General features: G+C 49.5%; 1 protein-coding gene across 1 annotated transcript in view; it reads right to left on the bottom strand.

The window, feature by feature from the left end:
• Neurl1 (neuralized E3 ubiquitin protein ligase 1) overlaps window positions 1–25,889 on the bottom strand; it is an 81,311-nt gene extending 55,422 nt beyond the window's left edge. Inside the window, exon 1 of the mRNA XM_005352438.2 lies at window positions 25,407–25,889. Coding sequence (XP_005352495.1) covers window positions 25,407–25,491 — 85 coding nt within the window. The 5' untranslated portion in view covers window positions 25,492–25,889. The remainder of the gene's footprint in view (window positions 1–25,406) is intronic.
• Window positions 25,890–27,174: the final 1,285 nt, after the last annotated feature.

Here is a 27,174-nt window from a genome sequence, read left to right as displayed (position 1 = left end):
GGAGGCGGGGACGCTGTCTCCTGTTCCACACATACGCCTTAGCATGCACCCTACCCCACACCAGTGTGCACACATCTACACCAGGAGTTCCAGAGAACGGTGAGGACAGAAATGACAGGGAGTGGAGAAGAGAAGGACAAAGATGGCCGAAGAGCTGAGGACAAGAAATTACCGTCCCTGTTGACTGAAAGAGTTCCAGGGACCAGCTGAGCCTCAGGAGCCAAGGGTGTCAGATACCTTGTACCTAAGAACTTCGATACTCGCTACCGTCCAAGACTGAGGAGCCCAAGGGGCTGAGCCTGAGAGCTGTAACATTTATCACGGTTTATAGCATTTGAAGGCTCCAGAAACTGCGGCCTGTACGGGAGTTCTAAAACGAGGTGTCACTTGCCACCACTGCTGCCGGCTGCCGCCCACTGTTGCTAAAAGCTGAGGATTACAGTAGCTGCCAAGCTCCCAGGACCACTGGCGGTTAATGCCCACAACAATAAGCCTCTAACAGCAAAAACACAGAGCCATAATCCTCTGGCTTCTAAAGCCTGGAGTAGTGAGCCCCTAGTTCTCGGGGTTCAGAGCTCTAACTGCCTGGGTCGGCCAACCCAGCCCTGAGATGAGTTAGTTTTAAATGTCAACTTGCCTTAGCCAAGCATCACCTGGGAAGAGAGGCTCAGAGAGGAATTATCTAGATCAGATTGGCTTGTGGGCATGTATCCTTGTCTGCTTTCTGCTGCTATGCCAAAACACTGTGACCAGAAGCAACTTACAGAAGAAAGAGCTGCTTTGGGCTTATGGTTCCCTAATGTCACCTGGACTACAGCAAAGGCAGTGGAGGAGGGACAGCAGGCAATCTAGAGCAGGAAGTTGAAAGATCACATCTTTGACAAAAGAAAAAAGGAAGCAGAGATTGAACTGGAAGTGGGATGGTGTAGGAGGGTCTTCTTTCTATGTGTTGCTTTCATTGATTGAATAAAGAAAACTGCCTTGGCCTTTGATAGGGCAGCCCTTAGATGGGCGGAGAATACAGAACTGAATTCTGGGAGGAAGAAAGCAGGGTCAGAGAGAGCCGCCATGGAGCCAGCTGCCAGGTCAGACATGCTGATTCTTTCCTGATAAGCCACAGCCTCATGGTGACATACAGATCATTAGAAATGGGTTGAATCAAGATGTAAGAGTTAAGGGGCTGGAGAGATGGCTCAGAGGTTAAGAGCACTGACTGCTCTTCCAGAGGCCCTGAGTTCAATTCCCAGCAACCACATGGTGGCTCCCAACCATCTGTAATGAGATCTTGTGCCCTCTTCTGGCATATAAGCATACATGGGAGAAATGTTGTATACATAATAAATAAATAAATCTTTTAAAAAAAGATGTAAGAGTTAGCCAATAAGAGGCTAGAGCTAATTGGCCAGGCAGCAATTTAATTAACACAGATCTCCGTATGATTATTTCGGGCATAAGCTAGCTGGACAGCCGGGAGCCGGGCGGTATAAAAAGCAGCCTGCACCTCTTACAGCAGAGTGGCGCTGGCCGCTCACCTTCTACTACAGTGGGGTGAGGCTCAAGGCCCACCCACAGTGAGGTACTTCCTCCAGCATGGCTCAACCTCCGTAAGACTCCATAACCTCCCCAAACACCACCACAAACTGGGGGCCAAGAGTTTAAATACCTGAGCCTATTGGGGGATGCTCCTTATTTAAACAACCACAATACATCTGTGGAAGAATGGCTTTGACTGTTACCATCCCCGACCTGGTCCCTGACCAGAGTGAACGTGAAGCTAACTGAGCAAATACTTATGGCTGCATTTGTCTCTCTGCTCAAGGATGTGAGAACAGCGGCCTGCGTTCCTGCCTTGACTTCCCCAGAATGATGGACCATATCTTGGACTTGTAATCCAAATAGGCCCTTTCTTCCCCCAAATTGCTTATTGTTGGCTATGTTATCACAGCAAGAGAAATCAAATAGGAACAAATCCCCAGGCCTGGGGCAGGTTTCGCGCCACTAGCACCGCAAGGGCTTTTCCCCACCTACCCAGAGTTCCTACTGGGTGGGGCAAAACGCCCTGTGCCAACTGCTTGGTAATGTTTCTAAAATGCAAAAACTTCATCAATCCCCCTGCCCAGGAACACGGAGGGCCCAGAGACACCCAGGGACACATCATCTCCAGCTGCCTTTCTTTGAGTGAATGGCTCCCCAGGCGGTGTTTGCTCCTGGCTACAAGGCAATCTTCTCTAAATGAGTGTCTCACTGACTGCATAGAAGAGAAAGTTTACTGTAACTTTATAAACGGCTTTGCACTACAGTACCGCTGTTACTGCAGACAAGCGATGAATGGAATTTTCATAGTAAACATGCAACGTCTCCTGCCCTAATTTCCCCACGCCAGGGCCCTTAGGTAAGGGTGTCTGAGGCCTACACTTTGAGACGGCTGTTTTGCTGGTCCTACGCTGGGCAGTCAGTTACAGCCCTTCTGCATCTGAGGGAGTATTCCTGACAGAGATGAAAGGTTGTTTGAAAGACGTGAAAGGGTGTGTCTTCTCGAAAGACTGTCCAAACACACGCTTTCCCGTGTTGCTAGCTGAGATGAAGCTAAAGATGCAGGCAGAAAATAGCCCACTCTGCCCTGGGGACCCTGGCCTGGAGGATGGCAGTCACCATGCTGGCCAGTTTCTTCCCTGCCTCCCCACCCTAATCAGGGGGGACTTGGGGGTCTGGTCATTTGTGACTATGAGCTCATTCACATCAGCTTTGTAAACCCGGATCTGTTTTACAGAATGTTCACTCTCTTCAGGGCTGAGGAATAAAGCATCTGCCCTGCGCTTGCCGAGACAGGAAGCCAGGGTCTGCCTTGAGAGCTCACATCCTAGTTGTGATGCTGTAGGTGCGGTCTCTGCTCCCACCAGCCCCGTCTTCTTGGGGGTCTGAGCAAGAAGACTGACCCCAGACAAACTCCAGGACTAAGGGACCTGACCCCAGAGATGCAGGATTCTGGAAGAGGGGACACCCAGGTAATAGATGACCCAAACCAAGATAGCAGAGGCTAACCTTAGCCAGAAGTCAGCAGACGCCTCAGAGAGAATCCTACCCATTTAGAAGAACCTAGACATGAGGTCAGTGGCCAGCCTAGTAAGCTGACCCACACAGCATGCCCCTGCTGAGAAATCTTCCCACTACTTCAGTTCATCTAAGACATGTCCAGGAAGATCTCAAAACACTGACCCCTCCAGAACAGATGAGGTCACACAGCTCCCCTAGACTCTCAGCCATTTCTCCATTTCCCTTGCACAGCCTCTTCTCTCTTGCCCCTCCCCAGCTCCCTGCACTAGGCCTCCATGATCAGTTTCCTGGAAGCCTGGGAGAATTCCCACACCACAGGCTCCTTCCAGCCAGATGAATCGGCACCCTCACTCTCTACTCATATCCGGACAGAGGCCACTGGCCCAAAGCACAGAAACCTGAGGACCGGAAGCCTGGAAGCCCTGGCTTCTAGACCCCTATCTACCATGGCTTGGCCTGCCGGTCTGGACAGGTCTTTTCTTTCCAGGCCTCAGTTTCTCTTATGGGAAGGGGTAAGGTTAGAAGACATGAGCCCAGTCATTCCCATTCCCAAGGCACTGGGTATGGCTCAACACTGTGTGCAGTGTGTGAAAGAAAGGGGTCCCGGGGCAGCTTTTACAGCACAGACACCCGGTGATCCTCGAAAGGGCCACGCAAACTAACTACACAGTGGGGTGAGGCCAGCGAGACCTCCTCAAAGTTCCCAGTGCCTCCCAATGTGAAGGGGGGGAAAACAATGAATTTCATTCCAAATAAGGGAACTTACAGCAGAGTTCCCTGCCATGGCCCAGTTCCGGCTGGTTTATGTTAGCCGAATAAGACTAAACAGACCTTCATGTTCCCAGTATTAAGCACTCAAAATGAAAAAGCGCCTGTTTGTCTCCTGCGCTGGGACATGGGAGAAGCTAGCTCTCCCCTGAGGCCCCTAGGCAGCTTGGAGACCCGGATGCCTGCCGAGGGCAGCAGGACAGAAAGTTACTCTCAGAGTGGACAAAGCCTGAGGCAGGTGGGGGATGGAGAGGGCCTTGCAGCACCCTTATGAGCACAGAGGTGGAGATGTGAGGGGGCAGGAAAATGAGAAGGGAAGAAACTGTGCAGGAAGAGAGGTAGGCAGAGAACCATTAAAAACCCTGAGAACCCACACCATCACGGCCGCCACCACATGACAACCACAGCCACCAGCACCACCACTACCACTACTGCCACCAGCACCACCACCACCAGCACCACCACTACCAGATTTAGCCCAGACATCAGGAGGCAGGCGAAGGAAAGAGAAGGGCCTGGACACTGCCAGGCCAGCACGCACCAAGTTCCCAGCCACTTCAGCTGCCTCCCTCAGTAAGGATACAACCTGCCTGGGATGTGCATTTAATTACTTAGCAAACAGAGAAGCTGAAAGCAAGATGGCCCTCCTGCTCTCCCAGCAGGCCACCACTCCACACCCGCCTGCCCTCTGGCCTGCCCTCCATTCCTTCAAGGCCTTTGCCGTGGTGTCTCACAGCATGAAGGCAGGCAGGCATCACTGTTTCTGTCTTCGAGGGGAATACACCAACACAGGGGAGGACTGTGACCTGCCCGGGGTCACTCACGTACAGGTGGGAGAGTGAGGACCAGAGCTTCCTACAGCTTTGGAATCCTCCGATTCAGGCCCCGCTCTGTGCTTAGACTCGCCTGATCACAGACAGAGGCAGCTCCATCCTGAGACAAACCCCTTCTGTGTCTACCAGACTTCACCACTGTTCAAACAAACCCTTCATTTGGGCCTACTGGCATGTCCCCGCGACAACCAGCATTCAGGAGACAGAGACAGGAGGACCACTGTAAGTGAGAGACCGGACTGGTGCACATAGTGAGTTTCGGGTCAGCCAGGCTACCTAACAAGGCTCTCCCAAAAGACCAAACAAGGCGCTGAGGATGCAGCCCAGTTGATAGAATGTTTCCTGGCACACATAGAGCCCTGGGCTCATCCTCGGCACTGGGTGTGAGGACGTGTGTCTCTACTTCTAGCACTTAGAGGCAAAGGCAGGAAGATCAGAAGTTCAAGGTCATTCTCAGCTAGTGCACGAATAAGGCCAGCCTGGGCTACATAACATAGTCTCAAGTAAACAAAACCTACTTTTACTCTTGAGAGCCCTCCCTCCCTTCATCACTCGGCCTATCTACCCTCTCCTCTTCTCCAGCCTCTGACCTCCACCCCAGTGATCTACAGCAACCAGTTCTATGAGGGTAGGACCATGAGTCTGGTGCCCAGAGTCTGGCACCAGAAAGAACCTGCCGCTGTCTGTAACTCAGTCCCAGTGTCCGGCACTGAGGAATGTCATTGCAATAAAGTGGGGACCCAAGGGTACAACTCAAAGATAGATCTCTTGCCTAACATAGAGGACCCTAGGTTCCAGATAATGAGAAGATGGATAATGGGAAGAAGGGGGGGGGAAGGAAGGGAGAGAGGAAGATGGAGAGGAGGAGGACAGCAAAACACTGGCAGTCCTAAGCCTGAATTTCCCCAGAACAACCCTTCTTTTGCATTCATTTCAAACCGCATTAAATGCCCTTTGTGAGTGCCAGGCACTGGGGATGGTGGCCAGCAGTGGGCGGCAGAGGTGGCAAAAGTCACCAACAAGCAAACAGGTACTGATGGTGTGATCATCGCTCAGATAGGGAACCAGGGACATAGCACAATAATGAGGAGGACACCAAGGCCATCTGACCCAGCCCGCTGGTCAGGGAAAGCGACATCTGAGAGGAGGCCCAAGGTGAGCCCAAGAATGATAGTAGCCAGGACTTATCAGGCTTTTGTTACTAACCAAGCATTATCTCAAACAGAAGCAGGACACGGAACAGTTCAGCCTGTTACTAAGGTCCTCTGAGCCCGTGGTCCACGAGGACTGATGCTCACCACTGCCTTCCCTCCTCACACTTCTGGCTCGCATGGCCGCCTGACCCAGCCTTGCCTACCATGTCCTCGAGAAGCTCCAGAGGCCCATTGGACTTTCCCAGAGGTCGGCATCTGGATCGGATTCCCACAGCCTCCTTGGTCAGGCCCAGAGAGCTGAGCCAGAGGTAGTGTCCCTGCAGACCCAGACGAAGCCAGCCCACATCCCAGACAGAACTGCTAGCAGAGCCTGCCCTTCGCCTCGGGTGTCATGAGTCTCCCAGCCACAGGGAAGTGACTCCGTACTGCAGGAGACATTCTCAAAATGGGAAAGAAAGCACCACAGAGCGAGAATCTGCTTCCCCCACTTATCACTCTCAGCGTTGAAAAAGACAAGGGATCTTTAAGTCGGGTAGATCCCTCTACAGAAAGGATTGAGAGCTGGGAAGCAATGAGGACCCACCCCCAACTCAAAACCAGCTGGACAAGTGGGGACAGGGAGCTAGGAGGGTCCTGGGAGGAAACGGGAAATAAAGCCCAAGACCACATCCCTCTCACAGTCATGTCACATGGCGACTCAAAATTGTCACTACAAAGTTCATACCCAAGAACTGTGCAGTTGAGTGACCAAAAAAAAAAAAAAAGCCAAAACAAAAATCTCATAAAGTTTATATAATTTACAGTTCTGTGTTGGGCCACATTCTCCATGATCCTCAGTGCAGTCCATGGGTCACATATTAGACCCGCCTGTGGGAAGCTTGAGCAAGATCCAGACAGGAAAAGAGGCTTCGCAAAGCTGACAGCCCAGGACACATGGAACAGAACGTTTTCTTTGCAACAGCTTCAGCTCTCTGAGAGAGGGACCCACTCTGGAGGCCATGGGACAGAAGATGAGGACGAGGCCCTCTGTAGACACGGCTTTTCTCTGCCAGGTGCCAGGCCAGCCAAAGCAAAAAGCCAATCCCTCTGCATCCCAGCCACTGAGACAGCCAGGCCCCTCCAACTACGGCCTAAAACATCTCGTCCACCATCTGGGCAGAGTAACTGACCACTTGGAAACAAAGCTATAGGCCTGACTAGCCTGGCGTGGCTCCGGATGGCCGGCCCTCCTGAGCAATCCCGTACCAAGCCCTCAAGACCCAGGCTTAACATATCCTGCTTACTGAGCACTCCCTCTCCCCAGGGGCCACTCAGCACAAGTTAAAATCCAATTGGCATTAATTGGACCAAGCTGGCAGTGCCTGGGGCAACTTAAGTACTGTCACTGCGGATTTGACTCACAGAGTAATGGCAGTCCGTGTCTATAGAGTATACCATTACTGTCATTTTGGAAGGCTCAGGTGGGTGTGGATGGCGCTCGGTGAGACAGCCTCACCCAGAGACCTAGTGCCGAAAGTGACTTAGCTATGGTCTCAGGTCCGAGCAAAGAGCGGAGAAGCCAGGAGGATCATTTCTGGAGACCCTACTGGCCCCTTTATCTGCTCACGGCCCCAGGAAGTCTCTTCACCACAAGGCCTGCTAACCAAACTCTAAGTCCCAAAAGGAAGCCTCACCCTAATGCTAAAAGCCTGAGCTCAAATGGATGTCTGGCCATAGAATTCTAAGGTCAAGTGCGGTCAAGATCCTGCACACTGATGAGGACAGCTGCCCTCCAGGAGCGGGTCCTCACCCAGCGCACCAACAACCCCAGCATCAACCCGCAATCTTGCCTGAAAACAACAAATGGTAGCTTCACCCCAGAACGGAACCTGGGACCTCAGGAGCTGAGTTTTACCACCAGGCCACCTCTCCTTCAGGACAAGCCCCTGAGCTTTGAGGAGAAAAACCAACTCCTCAAGACCCAACCCAGCCAATTATTCTTGTTTTGTTTCTTCTGGTTTTGTTCTATTTTTATTTAGCTTAGGGATTTGGGTTTTTGTTTCATTTTGTTTTTGAGAGAGGGGAGAGGGAAAGAAAGGGAGGGAGGAAGTGTGTGTATTGCTGTACAGCCCCCGGCTAGCCTCATACACATGATCCTCCTGCATGCGAGTATGTGCCACCATACCTGAGTATATTTGTTTCTTTTTTTACTTTTCGTCCTTTCTTCCTTTTTTTCTTTCTTTCCTTTCTTCCTTCCTTCTTTTCTTTTCTTCTCTTTTTGAGAAGGGACTCAGTGTACCTCTGGCTCTCCTGGAGTTTGCTCTGTAGACCAGGCTAGCCTCGAACCCAAGAAACCTGCCTGCCTCTGCCTCTCAAGTGCAGGGATTAAATGTGTGCACCCTCACGCCTGGCTTGTTTAATATACCTCAGCTCTGGTGAAGAAGCCCAATCTCCCCCAGACAGGTCTCCTTTCACTTTTCAGTTAAGGATACAGGATCCTCTTGTGAAGGCTGAGCCCTAGCTTCTAGGTGGGCTGCCCTCTGCTGAGAAACATTCATGTGAATGACATTGGTGGCTTGTGTTGTCCTGACTGTCTTCTCAAATCCACACTAGAGCCAGGTACCTGGCTGGTCCCTCAGCCTCTGCACCTGAGGTTTTGTGCATAGAATCTCTCACCATTTTGAGATGAAACGTCCTTCATGGTCCACGTGTTAAAGGCCTGGTCGTCAGCTGGTGGCACTACTGAGGTGACCAGACCATGAGACCGCAGCCTTTGTAAGTGAATTAAGCCATTGACACTGAATGGGCTACGGAGGTGGCTCCTCCCTTGAGGAAGGGGGCCTCAGAACCTTCTGACATTCCCTGCCTCCCGCCCACTGAAGGTGAACTGCTCTGTTCGGTACCTCAAGCTCCAGCCATGCTGTCCTGATTCACCTCAGCCGAGTCACTCTGGACTGGAACCTCAGAAATGACGCTGAAATAAATCTTTCCCCCATTGAGAAACTTTCGTAGGGCATTTTGCATAGCTAAGGACTCCTTATGGCTTCACTCAGTTCTGACTGGAGCAAAGCACCCCTCCCTCTGTCACAGAAGCGCTGCAGGCCACTCCCCTTTAGAAAGGAACTCCTAGGGGACATGAATTGCCTCTCAACAGATGCCAGGCAGGCCCTGGCAAGGCCCTTCCCTTTTTTGTCCTTACTCTGACCTCTGGAGTAGTCAGATGGCATCTAGGGAGAACAGGGCTTTAAAAAAAATGCCATCCAGGTAAGTCAATAACCATCCTCCCTCACTTCCTCCAGCCCAGGAAGAAGGGACTCTCGTTCCTCCTAGCTTGCTCCCCACACAAAGCCAGGGAGTTACTTGCCAGGACAGACAGACAGACAATGGGACAGCTGGGACAAGGAAGTGGATGTTGAATGGTTTTCTATGCAAAGTTCCCTGGCCAGGAGCACTGGAGGCCTCTGGTCTGACTCAGTCCCTCTGCAGTCAACAGCATCTCCCAAAGGCCTCGAGCTTGGTTCTCTGCTCAGTGCAGGGTACCAGAGCCTTCCTGGGCCTTCCCTGCAGCCCTCACACCCAGCTCAGTGCTCCCAGATGAATGTAACAAGGATATGTGGGATAGCCTGTGCTATTTAACAGGGAGGCAGTCATGTGGAGAGTGCCATGTCCAGCATGGTTACTTTCCCTCTAGAAACATGACGTAGACCCTGCTCTTACTAGGTCGCTTACCTAAGGAAGCCTCCCTGGGTTCAAAACTCAGTCAATGCCCACAATCGCTCCTTATTGTTTGCTCTAAGTCTCTGTGCAAACACAATTGCCTTGGTTGAGTAAAGAAGCAGTGGGGTCAGGCAGAGTGACGTGGACCTGTCATCCCAGCTCCAGAGACTGAGGCAGGAGGATTTGAGGTCAGCCTAGGAGAGGAGATAGGGCATTATTTGTCCTCCTAATGGTGGCTGTTGTGGTGACTTTCTTCCAAAGAGCACAGCATGGAGGAGCATTGGCTTTACCTTTTCAACAAAGAAACTGACAAACGCTGCTTGAGCCAGGCCCTCAAGGCCAACGGCAACAGCGATGAACCAGCTGAGGCATGAAAGCATGTGTAGTGGGCTACGTCAGTAGGAACTAGCACAAGGGCAGCATAGAAAACAAAATCTGGTTGCTTCAAAGGTATGTTCTGAACCATAAAACACTGGAGTAGGCCACAAGGCCAGACCGTGGACAAGTTATAATAGGAGCCCAATGACCAAATCAAGCTAAAAATTTGTGGGGTTCAAGATGGCAATAGACAATAGGAAATTATTTCCAAAGAAAAACCACACCTCACATAATACCCTTTGATAAATGCGATAATTAGTTTTGATTGACATCTTGATTGGATCTGGAATCAGCTAAGATACACGCTTCTGGGTGGGTTTGTGAAGACATCTTAAGGAAGGATTAAATGTCAGGAGAAGGCCATCCCCCAAAGTAGGCAGCACCTTCTGGTGTCAGCCCAAATAAAAGGAGGTCCCAGCACTAGGCAGTACCTGCCTCTCGAACTCCTGCACGCCTGTCTGTGCCCACCCATCACCCACGCGCCTTCCTTCACTTCTTTTTTGTTTGTTTGTTTGGTTGGTTTTTTGAGACAGGGCTTCTCTGTATTACAGTCCTAGCTGTCCTGAAACTAGCTCTTGTAAACCAGGTTGGCCTTGAACTCACAGAGATCCGCCTGCCTCTGCCTCCTGAGTGCTGGGGTTAAAGGCGTGTGTCACCCCCGGTCAGGCTTTCTTCACTTCTTACTAGTGAACTTGTCTACCCATTGCTGCAGCTGTGGCCTCTGTCCTTTGTGAACATCAGAGTCCAGTTTCTTTGACCTTCCAAGATCAGTAGCTCTCCAGGAATAGTCCAGCCTCCAGCACCAGTTTGGGATTGCTGAGGTATCCAGATCAGCCTCATCAACGTGCAGGTGGGCACTGCTGGACTCCCCAGCCCAATCCTGCGAGTCAAGCCAATAAGCGTCCTTCATAATGTATAATCATTCCGTCAGTTCTTTTCCTCTAGGGAATTCTGATAGATACAGAGTCCATTCAACACACATACCCCGCCTCCGTCTCCATCTCTCTCTGTGCCTGTGTCTTTCTCTCTCTCTCTCATAACAAAATTTGATTTTAAGTTACTAATTGTGGGGAGGTGGAGAGACAGCTTAGAAGTTCAGAGCACTTGTTGCTCTTGCAAAGGACTGGAATTTGGTTGCCAGGACCTACATCAGCCTGCTCACAACCGCCTGTAACTCCAGCTCTCAAGGGACCTAGTTTCCTATTCTGGCCTCTGCCAGTACCCACAACCACTTACACACACACACACAAAATAATAAAAATCAAAATGAAGTTTTCACGACTAATTTTGAAGGTCATGAAAATGGGTGATGTATTAATTATAAATGGACCCTCACGCGTGGCTGCTGGGCTGTGGCGAAGGTTGCCTGGTTGCTATGTATGAACGTGAGGTCACTTTGCTGAAACGGCCGCCTCGTCACTGGAGCCGGCACGCATAGCTGCTGAGTGAGGAGAATGGAAAAAAAGGTGACATCTCCGACTTCACAGTCTGTCTGTCCCTCTGCCGTCTTAAGCCTGGGCCAGACTCTACACGGTTCTGCTTATGGACACAGTGGCGATTTTAAAATGTGTTGCCCAAGATCACAAGTCAGCATTTATTCGGTTTATTGCCCACTGGGATTGGTGGGTGTTTCTTCTCCTGAGCCCTTGGGCTTTCTTAGCAAATCCAATACCTATAGTCTTTCTGTATCATGAAGACAGAAACCAAACTATGAGGACAGATTATGCTGAGGAACTCGGCAGCTCCAGGATTAAGTCGACCATCTATTAACCTGAAAACCTCACGGGAAAGTACTGTGCAGAAGAGGGAAAAGGCCTTTGTAAACCTTGCCGTGAGCAGTAGACAGTTCCTGAATGTTGGCACACCCCGGAACAATCAATAAAAGCCCGCTGCTGTCTTCTGTTCAGCAAGCAGCAACGCGGTCCCTTTCCATGCCCACCTGGTGTCTGCTTTGTTTTGCTGGCTTTTTTTTTTGTGGGGCTAAAGATCAAACCTAGGTCTCCACAAATGCTCGGCAAGCACCCTACCACTGAGACACACCCTCAGATTTTTTTTTTTTGACAGGGCCTTGCCCTGTGGTCCAAACTGGCCCAGAACCAGTTCTGTAAGCCAGGCTACCCTCACATTTGCATGGATCCTCCTGAACATGGCTGTGTCCCTCTGCCTTGGGCTCAAAGTCCAGAAAAGGAACCTTGCTCATGTTGGTCTTGTTTCTACAGTTTCGATGCCATAAAACCCCGCCATCCAGAGTCAGGTATAACATGTTTAAAAGGACACTTGACATTTTAGAGCCTTTCTCTCCAAGACTACAGCTACTTTCTAATCATGAGGGGGACATTGGACAAATTCCAGTAAGTCTCCAAATGTCCAACCAGTATATATACAATGTATTAGCTACAAATATAATGTGTTATCCTAAATGAGGATCCTAATACCAAGAAAAGACACAGGGTATACTGAGGAAACTCTAAATTACTCCAGACATTAATAACACGGGGTCAGAACTGTCATTGTCACAAATATCCCACGTTAATGGAAGATGCTAATAACAGAGTAACTGGGGGTAGGGGTGTAGCTGAATGGTATAGCACTCGCCTGGCATGCACGAAGACCTTGATTCAACTTCCAGCACCATGAGGAAAAGAATTAGGAAAACTGGGTGTATGGGCTTTATAATATCTGGGGAAGAGGAACCGCCTCCATAGGACTGGCCTGTGGACACGTTTGGGGGGCATTTTCTTGATTCTTCATTGATGTTGGATGGTCCAATCCACTGATAGGCAGAATGGCCTGGGCTGTGTGTAAGAAAGATAGCTGAACGTCAGACTGGAGAGAAGACCAGTAACATCGTTCCTCTGTGGTTTCTGCTTCGAGTCCCTGCCTTGACTGTCCTTGAGTGGACTGTAAGATGAAATAAACCCTTTCCTCCCCAAGCTGCTTGGGGCCATGATGTTTAGTACAGCCACAGAAAAATCAAACTAGATCAAAATTATAGACATTCCCTATACCTTTTTCTAGTAATTTTATAAATCTAAAACTATCCTGAAATTAAAAAAAAATGTTTTTAAGAGTTATGTCAAAAAAGATGTTTATAACTTGCAAGGCAGTGGCTGGGGTGGGAGGGCCAAACCGGCATATTTGGGAGTCTGCCTTTCTGTCCGTGTCCTCTTGGACTTGGGTACATCTTGGCACTCCTCTGACTGCCAGTAGAAAGAGTCACCATGGGTTTATACTTCACTTTAAGTAGGTGTTCATAGCTGTTCTGGGCCTCCCCAGGCTGAGCTTGGAGAGGCTGTAAATCTGTTGGGCCTCCCAGAGGTTGAGGCTAGAGAGACAGGAAGCAGCCACACACTGGTGGCCGGGGCATCCCTCGGCATCAGGAGCTGCCTGTGGCAGGGCTGCCTTCCATCTGCATGCCCACCCATCGTGATGACTTGAACAAGGTACGTGGCCACAGTGTCCAATCAGGGACCAGGTGGGGCTTTCAGCCTATGGGCCAAGCACTAGGGACTCTGTAGATCAAAAGTCAAAATTTTAAAAATTTTTGTTTCAACAAATGTCTTCCACTTTGTTTTGTTTTATTAGTTGTTCTCTTGCCTTTTTTTTTAACAGAGTGTGTTTTGTATTCTGGTATATCCTCAAGCTCAAAATCTTTCTGTCTCAGTCTCCCAAGGGATAGGATTACAAGCAGACAACACCATTCTAGACTAGTTTTCTTGTTGTTGTTATTGTTTTGTTCTTTCTGTGTTTGTTTGTTGACACAGGGTCTCATGTAGCCCAGGCTGGCCTAGAGTTCACTATGTAGCCAAGAATAACCTTGAATCCTCCTGCCTCTGTCACTTAAGTGCTTGTATTCCAAGCAAACACCAGCACATTAGCTCAAGACTCTGAGCACTTTCAACTGAGTTACACTCTTTTGAAAGTGGTAGTTTAAGGTCAAACCCATCTTAAGAGTCCTCCTCAGCTCTGTTTAGTATCAACCATGTGACTTTACCCATCTGTAAAGAGTTAAAAGTGCTCCTATAGCGCATGACAGCCTCATTCCAAGCGTTAAAAAAGTGGGCAGGTGAGACGGCTTCTCAGGTCGAGGCCCTGACTACTAAATTTAGCAATCCACGTTCAACCCCCAAGACTAGTATGGCAGAGGGAGAGGATTCTCCCCTAAGTTATGGCTTGAACCCCACACCTGCCTGTGTTCCTGTCTGCATACATACTACATGTAATACCATTTTTGTTTGGTTTGGTTTTTTGAGACAGGGTTTCTCTGTGTAACAGCCCTAAGCTGTCCTGGAGTTAGCTCTTGTAGATCAGGCTGGTCTTGAACTCACAGAGATGCGCCTACCTCTGCCTGGGATTAAAGGAGTGTGCCACCACCGCCTGGCTGTAATACCATTTTAAAGTTCAGAGAGCTCAGCTATATGACGGTTTAAGAGGCCATGCCACATAGACTCTTAGAATATTAGCAATTATTATATTCCGACTCATTTTTTATCTGTTCATTTATCATTTTGGTTTCTGTTTGCTTCCCACTAGCTCCATGGTGGCCAGCCCCCATCTATTTTTGTATTCTGTGTCCTAGAGAAAAACTGGCCACTGCCAGGACTTAGTATGTGATTGTTAAATGGACCCACACCCCAATCAGAGCATCCCAGGAAACCATGCCTGACCTAAACCCTGTGCCAAAGCCCAGAGTGCCATCACCCCCAAACTGTGGCTAGAACAAAGACAGCCAGACCACCAACCTGCCTAAAAGATGCCTATGGAAGCCTTTGTTTTTAAAGTACCCTGCCTCACCCCACAAGTACCTGTTCATTTCCAAACCAGCAGGATTTGGGTAATGACACCCACAGGACATGGCCTCTGGACTCTGACTGGTTGAGAAATGGACAGGAGACAGCCCAGTTTATCCCCAAAGCCCCACCCTTCTCACAGGCCTGCCCATCTCTATGGTCTGGCCCAGCTCTGTCTGTGCCACCAGGCCTGACAGTTGGCTAGTTCATGTCCCTATGTCCCTCTGTCCCTGAAGTAGGTTTCCCAGATGTTACCAAGGAGACTTGCATCCTGCCCAGGGTTGCCAAAGCAACCAGCTCCGTGAGAAGCAGCCCCTCAGCCTCTAGCCTGTGGGTGTGTGGGTCTCAGAATGAGATAATCGCAGATTAACAGGAAGCAGCTCCAGCCAGCTGCACACCAGGGCAAAGGCAATCCTGGCATCCGCTATGCAGTGCCCAATTCCTGGTCCCCTCCCCCCTTCCTCCATCTGTTCCTGCCTTAGCCTGTCTAGCCTCGATCTTGGACTCCGTAAAGCCAATGGCTGGTCTTGAAGCATGAACTGTGAGAGTTGCACCACCCACTGTGAGTCAGTGGCCTTATAAGACGTGTGTACACACTGAGGAAGGGTCAGTTGAGGACCCGACAAGAAGGAGGCCTGTACAAGGCAAGAAACGGGCTGGTGTAGGCTGCCGCCAGCCTTCAGCCGTGTGAGAGACACGTTGCTGCTGTCTAAACCCTTCAGCCAGCAGTGTTCTGTTATGTACTGGTATTGGTTGCCTGGGCAGGCCAAGATATCATTGCAGGAACAGTGAAAAGCCCCAGTAAGGAGAAATGTCTCTAATGCTAGTGTTCTCCCTTGTGGCCTTCCATGTCCTGGGGCAGAAACTCCGAGAAGCAAATAACAGCCTTACACTGACTAGGAGATTGAGTAAATTCGTCTTTATTAATGGCACCATGAGAAAAGGGGCTTCGTTTTTTTAAACATTTTTTGTTTTGTTTTTATTTATGTGTGTCTATTTGAGTATATGCTGCCTGTTAAGGCAAGGCAACCATCAGAAAGAACTCTTGGAGCTAGAGTTATAGGTGGTTGTGAGCTGCCCACATGGCTGCTGGGAACCAAAGTCACTGGGGAAGTTGTGGCAGCTGGAGGCTGGGGATTCTGAACTAGCAGGGTCATCTGAAACATCCTTTGGCTACGAAGGGAGCATCAGGAGCTCCTTTATACTTTCTTTCTTTCCTCCCTCTGGGACTTGCCTTGTCTCTTTCCTATGATTGAAGAGAAAACCAACCCAAGACAGGCTAGTAGGTACAGCAGTGTGATGGCTCATGTATTTGCGTGCTTGGTCACCACGGTGTGGCACTATTTGAGATGGATTAGAAGGTGCGACCTTGTTGGAGTAGGTGTGGCCTTGTTGGAGGTTTGTCCCTGAGGGTGAGCTTTGAGGTTTCAAAAGCCCAAGCCTGGCCCAGTCTCAGTTCCCCACCCCAACTCCCACCAACTGCTGATCAGCTACTGTTCCAATACCAGCCTGCATGCCACCATCTCCCCACCATGATGATCATGAACTAAACCTCAGAAACTGTAAGCAACCCCCCAATTAAATGCTCTCTTTTATAAGAGTTGCCTTGGTGATGGGGTCTCTTCACAGCAATAGAACAGCCACTAAGACAAGTGGCAAACTCTAAAGTTTAAGGATCCCGGGTTTGAATTCCAGCTTTAGCCATTTCTTTCCCAACCACCCTCAACCCCAAGATAGGTTCTCACTATGTAGCACTGGATGGCCTCAAACTCAGAGATCCGTCCGTCTGCTTCTGCCTCCTGAGTGCTAGGATTAAAGTGTGCATCACCATGCCTATCATCTTTTCTATTATTATTACATGTATTTATGCATGGGAGGGTGTGTCACAGCATGCGTGACGGTCAAAAATCAGTACACAGGGGTCAGGTTCTGGAGACCGAATTCAAGTTATCAGGCTGGACAACAAACACCCCATCTGCCCTTCCCATCGTTTCTAACAGATCTAGGATAGGTTAGTCAACTTCTCTCGGCCTCGTTTCCCCATCTATAAAATGCCATGGTATATGGACAGCAGCATATTGATGGAAAAATCAACATAGAACATATTTGGCACACAGTAACCACCCAACACATGGCTGCTACTGTAAATATTACTATGGCAATTAGCAAACAGGGTTCAAAGGTAATGCTGACCTGAAGACCGACAGGAGAGGTAGGTGGCTGTTCATCCCAGCCTCTCTGACATCTAGGGTGAGGCTCACATAGTCTGCCAACGTCATGGCAACTAAGGAAGGAGCCCAGATAGCCATGGAAATGTCTGAGTTCGCCAAAGAATGGAAGCTTTGATAATCTGATAACAGCCGTGGGCAGCCGCTGTGGATGGGGAAGAACCAACGATAACAGAGGCAGGGCTGAAGACAGCAGCTAAACCAGGTGTGAGGGTGCACACCTGGACTCCCAGGATTCACGAGGCCAAGGCATGGAAACTGTCATGAGTTTGAGGGCAGCCTAGGCTCCATAGTGAATTTCAGGCCAATCTGAGCAATGGAGTGGGCCTTCCCCCACCCCTCTCTCTCTCCTTTTTGTTTTGTTTTTGCATTTTTTTTATTTTTATTGAACTATATAATTTTTCACCACTACCCTCCCTTCCTCCCCCTCCCCGTCTATCCTCTCCCATGATCCCAACACTCCCAATTTACTCAGGGGATCTTGGAAGACCTTCTCTTAAAACACACAAGGACCAGTAAAGACACCACCAAGCCTGACTACCTGAGTAAGACCCATATGAAAGAATAAAACTAATACACAGACTCTCTCTCCCTCATTTTCCTTCCCCTCCTCTCCCTCCCTCACAAATAGATATGGAAAAACAAGTAAGCAAAACACAGCAAAGCAGGACGATCAGAAGTTCATGGCTAGCCTCAGCTACATAACAGGGTGGAAGCCAGCCTCAGCTACATAACAAGGGGGGAGCCAGCCTCAGCTTCATAAGACCCAGTCTCAAACAAACAAACCAAAAGGCAGCTATCTTAGTATCTGGCATGAGGACCCAGATCAGAGAAACAGCAACAGGGATGTCAGACTCAAAGTTGGCTAGGACCTGATCCAGAGAGACCCATCCTCCATTCTCCATCCAGAAGCAGGAAGGAAGTTGAAGACCCTCAAGGAAGTTCTCTGCTCTGACCCAGAATCAAGACTCCTTAGCAGGGTCTCCCTCACCCCCAGGAGATTCAGTCATAATGAGAAAGACAGAGAAACACTAGGTGTCTAGCTAGCATTAGAGCTTGGGGGAGGGGTGGTAAGCTCCCTGTCACCGTCATAGCCAGTACTTAGTGAGGTGACCAATTCAGGAAGAATATTTTTAAAGCCAGCCAGTCCTGTTGACCGTGTCTTTGCTTTACAGAAGCTTCTCTGTTTCAGGAGGTCCCATTTATTAATTGTTGCTCTCAGTGTCTGTGCTACTGGGGTTATATTTAGGAAGTGGTCTCCTGTGCCAATGCGTTTGAGTATATTTCCCACTTTCTCTTCTATGAGTTTTGGTGTGGTTGGTTTTATGTTGGTTTATGTGGTTGGATTTGAGTTTTGTGCATGGCGATAGATAAGGGTCTACCTTATTCTTCTACATGTTGAGATCCAGCTGTGCCAGCACCATTTGTTGAGTATGCTTTCTTTTTTCCATTTTATATTTTTTGCTTCTTTGCCAAAAATCAGGTATGTGTAGGTGTATGGATTGATATCCGGGTCTTTGATTTGATTCCATTGGTCCTCCTGTCTGTTTTTATGCCAATACCAGGCTGTTTTCATTACTGTAGCTTTGTAGTAGAGTTTGAAGTCAGAAATTATAATGCCTCCAGAAGTTCCTAGACAAAATGGCAGCCTACAGGATGGGAAAAGATCTTCACTAACCCCACATTGGACAGAGAACTGATCTCCAAAATATATAAAAATCTCAAGAAAGTGGTCATCAAAAGAACAAATAATCCAATAAGAAAATGGGGTACAGACCTAAACAGAGAACTCTCAACAGATGAATCTCAAATGGCTGAAAGATACTTAAGGAAATGATCAACATTCTTAGTCATCAGAGAAATGCAAATCAAAAAACTCTGAGATTGCATTTTACACCTATCAGAATGACCAAGATCAAAAATACTGACTATAGTTTATGCTGGAGAAGATGTGGGGTAAGGGGAACATTCCTCCATTGCTGGTAGGAGTGCAAACTGATACAGCCACTTTGGAAATCAGTACAATGATTTCTCAGAAAATTAGGAAACAACCTACCTCAAGACCATTTTCGGGTATATACCCAAAGAATGCTCAAACGTACCACAAGGATGTGTGTTCCACTATGTTCATGGGAGCTTTTTTTGTCATAGCCAGAACCTGGAAACAATCTAAATGCCCCCATTTTTATCAAAGAATGGATAAAGAAAATGTGGTACATTTACACAATGAAGTACTACACAGTGGGAAAAAAAATTGACATCTTAAAATTTGCATGCAAATGGACATATCTAGAAAGATAAATATAATATGTGCTCACTCATAAATGGCTTTTAAACATAAAGCAAAAAAAAATCACCCTACAATTCACAACCCTAGAGACCCTAGACAACAACAAAGAGGCCCTAAGAGAGACACACATGGATCTAATCTACATGGGAGGTAGAAAAAGACAAACTCTCCTGAGTAAATTGGGAGCATGGGGACCATGGGAGAGGGTAGAAGGAGAGAGGGGGGAAGGGAGGAGAACAGAGAAAATGTATAGCTCAATAAAAACAATTTTTAAAAAGTCAGCCATTCCCTTATTTCCCAAAGAACTGAAAATAAAAATTCAAACAAAAAACCTATACTCAGACTGGAGAGATGCTCAGTGGTTAAGAACACTGGCTACTCTTGCAGAGGACCCAGGTTTAGTTCCCAGCATACACAGTCTGGTTCACAACTGTAATTCCAGTTCCAGGAGCTCTGGCCTCCTCTGGCCTCCTCAGGCACTTGGCATACACAGGTGCATATACATACATGTAGCCAAACAGTCATATATATATGTGTGTGTTATATGTATATATGTGTATATACATATATATTACATATAATACAAAATTAATTAATATTTCTTTAAAAACCAATATGGAAAGTTCATAGTACCACTACTCATAATAATCAAATGCTGGAAACAATTCATGTCAAGTCAAAGAAGCCCAACAGAAAGGAGCAGTTATCATGATGCCATTTATATAAAATGTCCGTGATGGGCAGGTTCATAGAGACAGGAAATGGGCCAGCGGTTGTCAGGGAGTCAGGGGAAGCAAGAATAGCTACTTAAGGGGGTTTCTTTTGAGGCAATGAAAATATCCTGGAATTGGATAGAAGCGTCACTGTACAATACTGCAAATGAGGTAAATGCCACTAAATTGCATACATTAAAATGGTAAATTTCACATCATGTAAATTTTATTGCAATGAATTTTTTAGAAGGGGGACGTGGCCCATCCACTCTCCATCCATGGGTGACCACTGGGCTGAGTAACTTCTCCCCAGTGCCTCAGAGCTTTCTCAAGGGTCTGATCCTCCACACTCAGTGGAGAATGAGAAAGAACTCAGCAAGAGCTAGAAGAGGAGGGAGAGCTTATTCCCTGTGTTTCTCAGTACAAAGCACAAATCCCCTCCCAGTCACCTGCACCTCTCACTGAGGACACACACACACACATATTCTCTTTCTCCAGGCCTTGTCCCCCCCGCCCATACACCATAGGATCCCACCCAACCCTTGACAGTCACTTCCTGCAGTACCCCAGGTCCAGCCCAATCTCTCCCTGACGTCCCTGCCATCTCTGACCTCGGCACACAGACCTGGGCTTTCAACAATCTGACAGTGCAAGTGTGTGTCTCCACGCCTCCCTCCACCTTGCCTCTCCAGAACCGTCAGCACACAACAGCCAGCGATACCAAGAGTGTTAACCCCAGCACACAATTCCTCAAGCACTGTCAGTTGGTCCTAAGCCCAGAACTACATCTGGCTTCCCTGATGCTCCAAGATCCATGTTCTTCAGACCCAAAGGGGATTATCAGTAGTGTGTCTTCAGGAAAGACCAAACTCCACCCCTGAGAGAGAAAAGTGTCACCCACTTCATATCAGCCTGACAGGCAGAACAACCTGACATCTTTTATGACAGGTCCTAGCAGCTGTTTTAATTAAAGTGGTAAGGACCAATGGGCTGTAGCAGAAAGGGAAGAAAGGAGGTCGGTTCCTCTACCTCCAGCAGTTTTCTAGACAGGCACTGCTAAAATCACAGCTGGATGCTGGCTGAGTGCAGAACACTGGGCGGGCAGCTGAAATCGTGGTCCTAGGTCAACATCAACACAGTAAGAATACGATGCCGGGTGACCACTAATCTACCAGAAGGGATGCCCATGGCAGTGTTGAAAGGGTAAAAGGGAATGTATAGTGAGCACTAAGTAATTACAGAATAAATATGATGACTTTAATTCTGGTGGCGGGGGGGCGGGTGGTGCGTGTGTGTTCACACGTGTGGGAGTGCCCACTAGGCCAAAAGATTGTATCATATCCCCAGAGCTGAAGTTACAGGTGCTGGAATCAAACTCTGATCTTCTGAGAGAGCAGCAAGTGATCTTAACCACGGGGCCATCTTTCCACCCCCACCGGTGACCACTTTCTTACAGGAGGAAAATGGGAACAGTGCCTAGAAGTCAGGCTAAGGAGGAAGACTGACAGACCCGAGGGTGAGCCTTCAGGGAATTCTCATTCCCATCCCTCTCCCTCCCTCTTCCCTCTCCTTCCCTCCCTCTCTTTCTCTCTCCTCCCTTTTTTCTCCTCCCTTTCTCACCAGTCCAGGCTTCAAACCCACACTCATCTGGCCTCAGCCTCCCAGGTGCTAGAATATGAGGTGTGTATTACCACATCCGTGAATGAGTACAGGAAAGCGGGGACCCCTCTCCTGTCTTCGCCTGCCTCCTGACAGAGACACAGACTCTCACATCCCCCACAAACCTAAATGTTAGGCAAAAGGGTGCACAGTTCCTGGGGACTCCTCTAGGTGTCCATGGAGCCAGGAAAAGAACAGTGTCTCTTTTAGGGGACAGGCTGTGAGCACTGAACAACAAGGTCCATTTGCCTGCCCCCAGTAAACCCCTACCCATCAAGGACAGAGCTCAGTTTTGCCCCTCAAACTGATCTGCTAAGTAATTTGGACAAATAAGTGCGTTTTTCTCTTTTTCTTCTCATTTGTAAGGGAAGAAATTTCCCCAAATGATGCCTGCAGATTCCTTCCTCGTTACCAGTCTCTTTTTGGTGCTAGGGGCGGTCTAAACGCGCTGACAGCAGGAGTCTATTTATCCATCTCTTTAGCAGCGCTGGGGAGTGAAGCCAGGCCCCCACTCGTCTTCCACAAGCACTCTGCCACTGTTACAGCCCCAGCCCATGGCAGCTCATTTGTAATGATAAAATAATACTTCTGTAGGAAAATAGATGAAACAGGGAGAAGAATACGGTGGTAACCCAGCTACAGTTCCCCTTCCCATGGGGGTCATAACCGAATATCTCTAACTGTGTATGCTCACCTTAGAGTTGATGTGGAGGCCAGAAGCCCAGAGAGAGGCCACTGGGAGGGGTTCCTTAAGAAAGCGTGGATAGAAGATCTAGCTAACATGAAAGTGAAAAGGGAAATGCCCAAGGTGAAGAGGCTTAAGTAGGAAAGGGGGAGGGGCATGTGGCGATGGGAAAGATCAGCGAAACAGCGGGGATATGATAACGCCACTGGAAACCTACAATCTTATAGCCAAACTTTTTAAGTTGGAAGGGAGATACCCTACATGGCTGGGACAAACGGACAAAACTGGTGCCAAGTAAGGGATAACTCCTTATAAGTTGCTCAGGGAAGTCCTAGAAACCCCCCAAAACAATACACACTCTTGCAATTCCTCTTGAATGCCCACCAGAACTAGACGGATGGTAAGACCCTGTTGCTGAAGCTACCAGACACCGTGACTGCCTGAACTAAAGAGATCAAGCCGGAACTGAGATGGAATCCTCTTCCCTGATGGCAAGCTGCTGGGGGAGATGGGGTGTCAGTGGTCTTGGCACACTGTGAATCCTCCAGGCAAGATGTGCCCACTTGTGCAATAATGGCACAACTGTTATAGATGTAACCAACCACTTTGTGCTTGGATTTGAGGCCCACTCCATAGGAGGGAGTCCATGCTCAGTATTGTTGAACACCTTCTAAAACCCATTGTGGGAGAGCCATAGAATCTAGGGGTCCTGCCATTTAGCTATCGTGACAGAGTGTCGAACTATCTTCTAAATATATATATATGTTTATACCCAAAGTCAATAACCACACCCAGCCTTAATCAGGGAAGCCTCTCTTTTGGGCGAAATGTGATGGATACAGAGATGTATGACTCCACAAGGTGCTGAGAATACATGACAACTGAATGTTCAGCCCCAAATCAGACATTTGTATCACTCCCTCCAAGGCTGAGGGAGCATTAAGGAAGAGGGGCAGAAAGACGCTAAGAGGCTCACTATGGGAAGGACTGTGGAAACATCTTCTGAGATGTTCATAGCCTCTGCAATCATGAACTCTCTCAACAACCACAGAGGACTGCCCTGGGTCTGTGCAAAATTGGGCATCAGCAGTCAGCCAAGGACAGAGGAAGGACTCAGAGGACTCCATGCCTCACTGCTTAACTATTTCCTACAGACAGATCCAGGGAAAGGGGGGAGCCAATGCCTTCAGTGGTGCATCCACAGACCCCAGTGCATAGCCCCAACCCACAGGTTACCAGATGGCCCTGGGTTTAAAAAAGAAAAATGGGCCACACAAGAAAATAAAAAAAATCATGAACCTAGAAAAGAAACAGGTAGGGAAGAGGGAGGGCTCATAAAGGTGGGCGAAAGGTGAAAGGGGCTGAGGAGAGAGAGTAAGCAGGGTGCATTATATACATGCATGAAACGAACTTTAAAAGAATAATACATTTTTATTGAACATACTTTAGAAAAGAAAATATAAATAAAATAATATATAAATATAAAGGAAGTAAAATCCATATGGTTTATTACCTAGAGCCTTTAAGAAATGTTCCTTTCTCTGCTTTGTGAGTGTTGGTTTTTCCTTTTTCTTCACATAGCTGCCTTTTAACAAAACGGGGATCACAACAGGGATGGGACCAAAGTCTTTATAGTGTTGTAACTGTTCTTACGCCATGAGCACTTTCCAAGTGATCAGAGTCTTTGAAAATGCAGTCTTACTAACTGCACATCCTCCCCGTCCCAAGAGGCGATGCCATGACTCCTAGGCATTTACTTGCTTTCCTAGTCTAAGTGATACTTCCATGAGCATCCTAACCTAATGTGTACGTACCACAGCATCTCCGTTTCCTCGGGTCTTCTATGAGAATTTATAAGGTCAGTAAACACAACTCCAAAAGGACCTGTGCCTGTATCACCCTATTCATTCCCATAAACCCACCAGGACCCACTGACCCTCCTGAGAAGAGTGGGGTGAAGTTCTGAAGGACAGAATCAGAATGCAGGACTGCGCTTCGCCCACCATCCCTTCTCCATCTTGAAGTTAACTGCCTAGCGAGAAAGAGTTCTGAGCCCTCAGGGCCCGGAGCCTGATTCTGCTTCTGACTCTAAATGGCTCTGGAAACTGAAGCAAGCCTCAGGTCCCCTCATCTATGAAATGGATATGATTACTCCTGCTGACTAACCAGAGAAGCCTCTGCACTTCCTGAAAAGATGTGAACAGCCTTTGTAAACACCAAGACTCTGGGCTGAAGGCCACTACTACTACCCTAGTCACATCCCAGGAGACTGAGAAGGGGGTTGTTTTGCTTCATGTTGTGTGTTTTAATTGCTGTTGTTGTTTGGAAAGCCCTGGGGCTTTAGCTATCATTGTGTTCCTAGAACTATGTGCAACTGGCTCTAATAATGACGAGAAAGCGGTATTCCGGGGAGAATTAGCTGGGTTCAAATGCCTGGCAGATCCTAGCAGCATCTTCCAAAGGTCAGAGATGTGTTGGAAGCTGTAAGGCCTGGGATTGAGCCTAGGGCCTCCCCCAGAGGATGCTGGATGGATGGAAGGACATAGCAAACCTTCCTGATGAAGGCACATCCATTTTCAAAGCTCCTTACCCCTCTGTCTAGGGCTCAGACCTGATATTTTGTCTTTGGGTGAACTGAAAAACCAACCTGATTCAGTCGGTGCAAAAGATCACCCGTGCCAGAAGACCCTGGGAGCATGTCCTTTTAGACTTGGATCTCTAAGATCCTCCGCTTGGAAATGCAACTAGTGCTTCCAGCCGGCTCTCCCCAACCCAAGGTAGATACAAAGAAGACCACAATGACTCTCTTGGGAAGCTCAGCTGGAAAACCTGGGTTTCCCTCCGCACTGCCCCATCCATCCTACAAATGCCTATCCTACCTCTTCATGCCTAGCATCACAAGAGGGGATTCCAGTGAGGCTGCCAGGGCAGATAGGGACAGAACTGCGCAGACCCCCACCGACTTCCATCCTCCCTCATTTCCACCATCAGCACCCATTAGCTGCTGCCCCAGCCCACCTCCACTGCCAGAAGCGCCTCTCCCGCTGTCCAAATGCAAACAACAGGTGGCACCTGCCGGTCCTCCCCAACCGCACCTCTGCCCACCCCTCCACCTGCGCTGCAGCCCTCCAGCTGCGCCCCGGCCGGGCGAAGCCTACCTTTGAGGTTCTGGGGGTGGCCCCGCGACGCGCGACTCTTGTTTCCTCGCTGCAGAGAGGCGATACTGGAGAAGTTGTTACCCATGGCATCGGGCCCCCTGGGGTGCTTCAACGGGGGCCAGGCGAGGCTGGGCAGGAGCGGAGGAAAGGTGTGCAAGTGTGTGCGCGCGCCAGTGCGCGCCGCCGGGGGAGGGCCCTGGCGGGGCTGAGGCCGGGGGCGGGAGGTTCGCTGTCTCCGGCTCTCCCAGGGCTTGGCGATCTTCGCTCGGCGGGTCCTGCCCGCCGCTGGGATCCTTGCGCCACCCGGCTACCGTGCTCCCATGCCCCGCGCCCGGGGCGGCCCGGCCCCTGGGCCCCAGCCCGCGGCTCGCGCCGCTGCCCTCTGCCTGGTTCTGGAGCTCTGGTTCCGGCTGCGGGTGGGCGGCGCAGCGGCGGCGCGCTCCCCGCGGGCCATAGAATCGGGGCTCGGCGCGCGACTGCTCAAAGGCTCGGCGGCCAGCTCGGTCCCCGCCCGCGGGGACGGCCGCGGCGACGTGCGTGGCGCCCTCCCGCCCGCGGGTGAGCTTGCAGGGCCCGGCTCGTGTGGACCGCCCCCGCTCCCGCCGGGTCCCTCCCGAGGCCGCCGCCCCCAACCCCCGCCCCAACGTCGCCAGGACTCCCGGGCTCCGGTTGTTATGGCGACAGCTGCGCCGGTGAATGAGCGTCTTAGTGACACGCGCGCACCCGCGCTGCCAGATGTGGCCCCGGGGCGCGCCGCGTTCCCGCTGGCCACAAGTTCTGGACGGCACCGGGGTGGAGTTAGGGGGCCAGCGCGTCACCGCTCGGGACGTGACACCAGGAACAGATGCGGGTTCCAGAGGTTGAGCGTTTTCCTGTCCTGGGACATAGAACTTGAAAACAAGCGGAACAGGACCTCCATAACGCTGGGTGTCCGATGGCAGGGAGTGGCGAAGTAGCACTAATGGAGGCTCCCTAACGCCGGGTACAGGGCCTGGCACAGATTGATTAAATCTCTCAGAAGTGAGTGGATGATGGATCAAGACAATTGAAATTAAGAATACAGGTACTTCCCCCTCGCTCATCAAGAGGTCCCAACCAGAACCTCAGTCAGACCCGGTTCCTGACTTTGGGATTTGCATGCTCAAGACCAGAGAACCACAAGACCAGAACCGAGCTTCGGTACAAACTAGGAGAGAGCTATCGGTTCCAAGTTGACCGATTCTGTCAGCTGGAAAACTGAGAGACTGGGGGAGGAGGAGTCAGGCCTATGGTAGTCCAGGTGGCTTCCTGGAGGAAGGGAGCTTCTGTAAACCTCCTCCTCACGTGACTCTTCCATCAGTGTAGCTGAGCGCTGCGACCTGCAGGAGGGAGCCAGGAAGTCATTCTCCCACTCGGATCTGGGGCATTTCTTTCCCTAAGTATGTCGGGGGAGAAGATGGTCCATCCTACCTTACCTCCTGCTTCTCTAAGTCATCCCTACTCTAATATGATGCCAATCACCCTGACCCAGAGTCCTGAAAGGCATGAATGGAGACATATGCATCTCATCCATGCTCTTCTGGAAGTTTCTTCCTACAAGTCTCCATAGAACCCATCCTCACTATGTAGGCATAGCTCATGCCCTGCTTTTCCCTGACCGTCCCAACTAAGCATCCCCTGACATTTTCCTTGTGGTGATCCCATTCCTTTCATGGCTTTTAAAAGTCGCCTTTTTGCTTGGTTAGATTCTCCCTCTCCCATGAGAGCATAAGCTTGCTGAGGGGAGAGT

This window comes from Microtus ochrogaster, chromosome 8 (genome assembly GCF_000317375.1).
Source record: "Microtus ochrogaster isolate Prairie Vole_2 chromosome 8, MicOch1.0, whole genome shotgun sequence".
NCBI lineage: Eukaryota > Metazoa > Chordata > Mammalia > Rodentia > Cricetidae > Microtus > Microtus ochrogaster.
This window is presented reverse-complemented; position numbering and strand designations above follow the sequence as displayed.